Source organism: Triticum dicoccoides, chromosome 6A (genome assembly GCF_002162155.2).
Source record: "Triticum dicoccoides isolate Atlit2015 ecotype Zavitan chromosome 6A, WEW_v2.0, whole genome shotgun sequence".
Classification (NCBI taxonomy): Eukaryota; Viridiplantae; Streptophyta; class Magnoliopsida; order Poales; family Poaceae; genus Triticum; species Triticum dicoccoides.
Genome location: NC_041390.1, coordinates 454,120,788 through 454,126,038, shown reverse-complemented (window position 1 = coordinate 454,126,038; position 5,251 = coordinate 454,120,788). Strand labels below are relative to the sequence as shown.

At 51.1% G+C, this 5,251-nt stretch overlaps 1 protein-coding gene across 1 annotated transcript; it reads left to right on the top strand.

The window, feature by feature from the left end:
• The first annotated feature begins 3,176 nt into the window (after positions 1-3,176).
• LOC119317229 (putative GEM-like protein 8) lies at positions 3,177-4,288 on the top strand. The gene is made up of 2 exons (XM_037591658.1): positions 3,177-3,508; positions 3,609-4,288. The coding sequence occupies exons 1-2, from the start codon at positions 3,271-3,273 to the stop codon at positions 4,058-4,060; spliced, it is 690 nt and encodes a 229-aa protein (XP_037447555.1). The 5' UTR covers positions 3,177-3,270; the 3' UTR covers positions 4,061-4,288.
• Positions 4,289-5,251: the final 963 nt, after the last annotated feature.

The window sequence follows — 5,251 nt, the reverse complement described above, 5'->3', positions numbered from 1 at the left end:
CAGGATCCAGTTATGCAGAATGCAACAAGCAAGAACAATCTTAACCCGAGTGGCGAATATGTGGAATGGCTTCTGACCTAGAATCTTAAACATGTTCTTCAGAGCTCCAAAGGCTCTCTCAACAGTAACTCTAAGGCTGGAGTGTCTGAGATTGAACAGCTCCTGTGGAGTCCCAGGATAGTTTCTTCCAACGAACTCATTCAGATGGTACTTGGTTTTCCTAAGGTGGAAGAATACCTGGCTGACATGTATAGCCAGCATCTCCTAGGTAGAAATTGTCATCAGGGATGTTGATGCCATCAGGATGACTCATGCTGTCATTGAGAATGTTAGCATCATGTGCTGACCCTTCCCAGCCAGCCAGCTCATAGGTGAACTTCATATCGAAGTCAACAAAAGCAAGCACATTCTGTCTTGTGTAGTGCTTCCTCCCCTTGTATGCTGCAGATTATGACCGAGGCATTCTGGCAGTGACATGAGTACCATCTATTGCCCCAATGCAATCTTGGAATGGCAAATGAAGATTATGTTACTGCTCACCTTGAACAATACAAGCATATCAAGCCATGAAGCAATACTGTCAGTGCTCACCTTGAAGTATGAATACCATCTTGGGCTAGTGCGAATCTTGATAGCATTCCGACCGGTTGGTGACTTGATCATCTCTCCTCCAATGGCATGGAGCACTTGCTTGAAGTACCTTGAGATGGTCTCCATTGATATCCTGAATGTGTTGTGTATAACTCTGAACCTCTGGTTATGACCAACAACATGGAGGAACATGGCCACTTGCTCTTCCACACTGGTGTGGATGCTATCTTGCAGCAGCCCCCTGGTCCTGAAGGTCTGGACAAGTCTGGTAAATGATGCTCTTTTCATTGGAAGCATCCATAGGGCCTCTATGTCGTTGCAGTTGTAGATGTAGTTAAGATTGACGATCCTCTTCTACTCCCAAATAAGCATTGGAGCATAACAGATGGCATGTCTCTCACCATGACGAATAGCTCTCCTGTGCATGAAGATGACCCATGCCTGAATCACGGCAATCGGTGTTGCTTCCTGAACTACCAGGCTCATCCGTGCGTCCATAACCTAGTCAACATTGAGGGTCCGTTGAGCATGGGGAAATCGATCCTAACAATAGACCTAACAGACAGGGGAGGAGTGTTGCTTACCGGCATCGGAGACAAGGACGGTGAAGGGGGAGGGGGGCATGGCTGAGGTAAGGATGACCCGGCGGTGGCCAATAGGAAGGGGAGCACTAGCTCCTGCAGCCGGATAGTGATGTTGCCGCGTCCACTGTCGGCGCTTGCGCAGATCTGAGTCGCTGCCACCACCAGTGGTGAGGCTAGAGGTAGTGGTGACCGAGTAATTAGGGGGAGGGGTGAGGCTAGATTTGGCGCCGTGCCGCCGTGCTCGATTTCCATCTCCCGCCACCCTCTCTCGTTTTTGGGTTGCTCCCGCGCGTGCGAGCTTGCGCCGTATTGATTCGATGGTTTCCAAGAAGCCAGGCTCTGGGCTGCTTTAAGCTCTGTGCCCATGCGATCCAGCCCGCCCCGTATGCAACCAAATGACATTTCGCGGCCCAACTCGGCTTGATTGGCCCTATCGTGGCAACCAAACACGCCCCTAGCGTGTTTGTTTTGAGATTTTTCCAAAACTTCGAAACCTTGTTTTCGCGTAGTTTTCACCAGTTTTCTCTGGATATTGGTTTTCATGTGATATTTTCCCTGCGTAGGACACTCAGCATGCACTGCACACACTTCTACTGGATCATGACATGCATGCATACGTAGCTGAAAGCCTGTTGCCCTGTTCCTATGAGTAGCGAGGCGGCGGTCACGACGGGGACGGCGAGTCGGCGGTCGTGACGGGGACGGCGAGTCGGCGGCCGCGGCGAGATCGGGCGAGCTGCGTTGAGGAGATGGATCGATTCTATGGCTTGGTTCCGGATCTTTGGAGGAGTGCATAGCGGAAGCTGTTTCCAGGAAAATAGCCAGAGGATGACGTCCGTTTTCCTATCTCTAAAAAAGAGATTATGTTTCGGCCGTCAAAACTCTAAACGATCTGCTCTGATGCCAATGTTGCGAAAATAACATAGCACGAGTATATTTGTCTACCCTCTAATTCATCCGCCAAGTCCGTGGTGCAGCTCATAATGCATATATGAGGCTAGAGGGTAGGGACATATTTATACTCATATTTCTGAATGTTCAAATCTGTATTCAGATAGAATTCAGTTAGACTCCTAATCAAATTAACCAACCACGATCATAACTGATTATTTTTCGAGTCAAATTCCTTCTTATCCCTAAGCACATATACGTAAGATATATGCCACGTTTAAATAGTATATGGTTCCTATTTAAACGTGTAGACTTATCAATCTACATAGCCGAACCTGTAAATAGCCTAGCAAATTCCAAACCTATACTGTGCCCAGGCATATAATTCCAGTACATATATATAGATTGTATTCCAGTATAGTTTATATCTGGCTTCCTTGAGTAAATTTCCTTAAGTTCAATTGCAAATATTTGTATCAATCATTCATACACCAATTTCGTATAATTTTATTCATCAACCAAATAAATGTAGTATAATGTTTTGGAAGACACCAAAAATTCCTACAGACATGCAATGCATACGTAGCTGAAAGCCTGTTGCCCTGTTCCTATGAGTACCACTAGTAGCTTCTTCTAGGTTCCGAAACCAACCAAAATGTTCGTTCCCAAGGAAAGTTGGCTACCGGTAGGTACCAGTCCCGAGCATAGATTATCCATATCTGCATATACTAAGATCTCTGGGCCTAGCTCCTTTCCGCCCCACACGTATCTTTTCCTGTAACCCGGCGCTAAGATTGTGCGAGCACATGGGCTGCCCTTCAGTCTTCCAAAGTGGCCTCCCCGCGGCCGACGTAGACAAATCACCATCGATCGACATCGAAGCAAGGCCTCCATCCCCGGCGGTTGGCCGCCCGATCGACCGCGTAGTACGTGACTCCTCCCCTCCCCTACCCTCCCCTCCCCTGGCGCGCGCACGATCGGGGCGGATGACACAGCCCCACGTTAAAGCCCGCCCGCCCCTTTTGGCGAACGTGAACCTCTGCTTTTCCGGCGCCGATGAGCCGGTGCTGACTCGACGCGAATCCCCTGCCCGACTTTCGCTCCAGATTTCATCACCCCCCGCACCCTATAAAACGGGCCTCTGCCGCTCATCCCCCTCTCTCCCTCTCCTCCCTCTCTCACACGCACGCACAGAGAAGTGACCATGAGGAAGTCCAGCTGCGGCCATGTGATCGGAGTGCCTGTGACCTCCAAGGCGTACGCCTTAGAGGAGGCGACAACCAGGGGCGCCGGGGCGGCCAAGAAGGACGGCGATCGCCTCGCCGTCTCGTTGACGCACCCGAGCCCCTACGCGTCCTTCGGCTACAAACACAGTAGCAAGGGTCAGGTGATCCATTGGGTGAACAAGCTGGGCAGACGGGCGCAGGGCTTCAGAGACCACGGTGAGTCGGCGTTCGCAAACCAGAAACTCGAGTACTACATTCCAAATGGAAAACGGGCAGTGTGCTGACGAGTATGTCGCGTTCCTGTTCGTGCGTGCAGTGACCCTGGGGCCGAAGATGTCGGAGACGGTGAAGGGGAAGCTCAGCCTGGGCGCGAGGATCCTGCAGGCCGGCGGCGTGGAGCGGGTGTTCCGGCAGGCCTTCTCGGCCGAGAAGGGCGAGCGGCTGGTGAAGGCGCTGCAGTGCTACCTCTACACCACCAGCGGGCCCATCGCCGGGATGCTCTTCGTCTCCACCAGGAAGATCGCCTTCCGCAGCGACCGGTCCCTCACAGTCACCTCGCCGGCGGGCGACGTCGCTCGGGTGCCGTACAAGGTGGTGGTGCCGCTGGGGAGGATCAAGGGGGTGCAGCCGAGCGAGAACGCGGACAACCCGGAGCAGAAGTACATACACATGGCCACCGTGGACGGCTTCGAGTTCTGGTTCATGGGCTTCGTCAGCTACCAGAGGTGCTGCAAGTACATGCAGCAGGTCATCTCGTCCCAGCTGTGATGGCAATAGCATAGCTAAAAGTGAAGCAGGTCTGTGGGCTTCCTGCCGCAACGTCTTGTTGGAGCGCGCGCAGCAGAGAACCTCTGCTCCACCATTTTTTGATGAGAGCATGTTCCGATTGGAATTTACAGATGTGCCTATTGCAATTTCTGTTTGTAGGACCGAGGAACTTGGTCTGAATGAAAATTATTTATTTTCTTGGTAAAAATGACGAAAACTGATTGCTCTGCATATGCCTTCAATTTTTGGAAAGGATACATCTGAATTATGTACTTTTTTTAACACATTACACACGCAACCGCTCATATACACACGCATACACTTACCCCTACGAACGCATACACGCACACCCTACTCCTATGAGCACCTTCAAAAGACTGAGCTGGCATATCATCTTGAAATTTACAAAGTCACAGTAGGCACATTCGTCGTCGACGAAAATGTCTCCTACAACTGAATGCACATCGCCGGAAATTCTGAAATAAATCCAAAAATAAATGTGAGCACCAGGACTTGAACCTTGCTGGGGATACCACAGTTCTTCTAACAATCCAACGACATGATTATGTACTTGAACACAAAAATACCATCATACCAAGGCATACATGAACCCCGTTTATGTATGCCTTGGTAAAATGAGAAATACCACTATACCAAGTATATGTGAATTCTACATCGTGGGAAAATGAGATCCAACTTATGATCGGATGGTTAGGACAGTGGTTGTACCCGCTCGGCTTATAAAAGATTAAATTTCAGGTATAAACACCCACTTGTCTCATTAAGGGCATCTCCAATGACGACCCTCAAACTGTCCGTATAAATTCGGATCGCGGAAGTCATCCAATATGGATCTGTATCGGTCCGCCAAGCGGTTCGGACATGAAACCGAAGACATGCGGGGGGAGGGGCGGCTTTGCAGCGTCCGGACCCCTGCCATGCCCGCGTCTGACCACCCTGGCCCACCCAAACCCCCACCCGCCCCTTCCATGCTTTCCATCCCACGCGCCGCATTCATGCCGGCCCAGAGTATGGAGCGGCCGGCATTGATGCCTGCGATTTCACCAGACAAGAGGGCGGCGCTGATGGACGCGACCTCCCACCGTCAACACGGAAGCGACGCATCGCCCGCTGCTTGCCCGGCTGAACACGCCTCCTCGCCGCATTCAAATGGTCACAGACTGCCCGCCT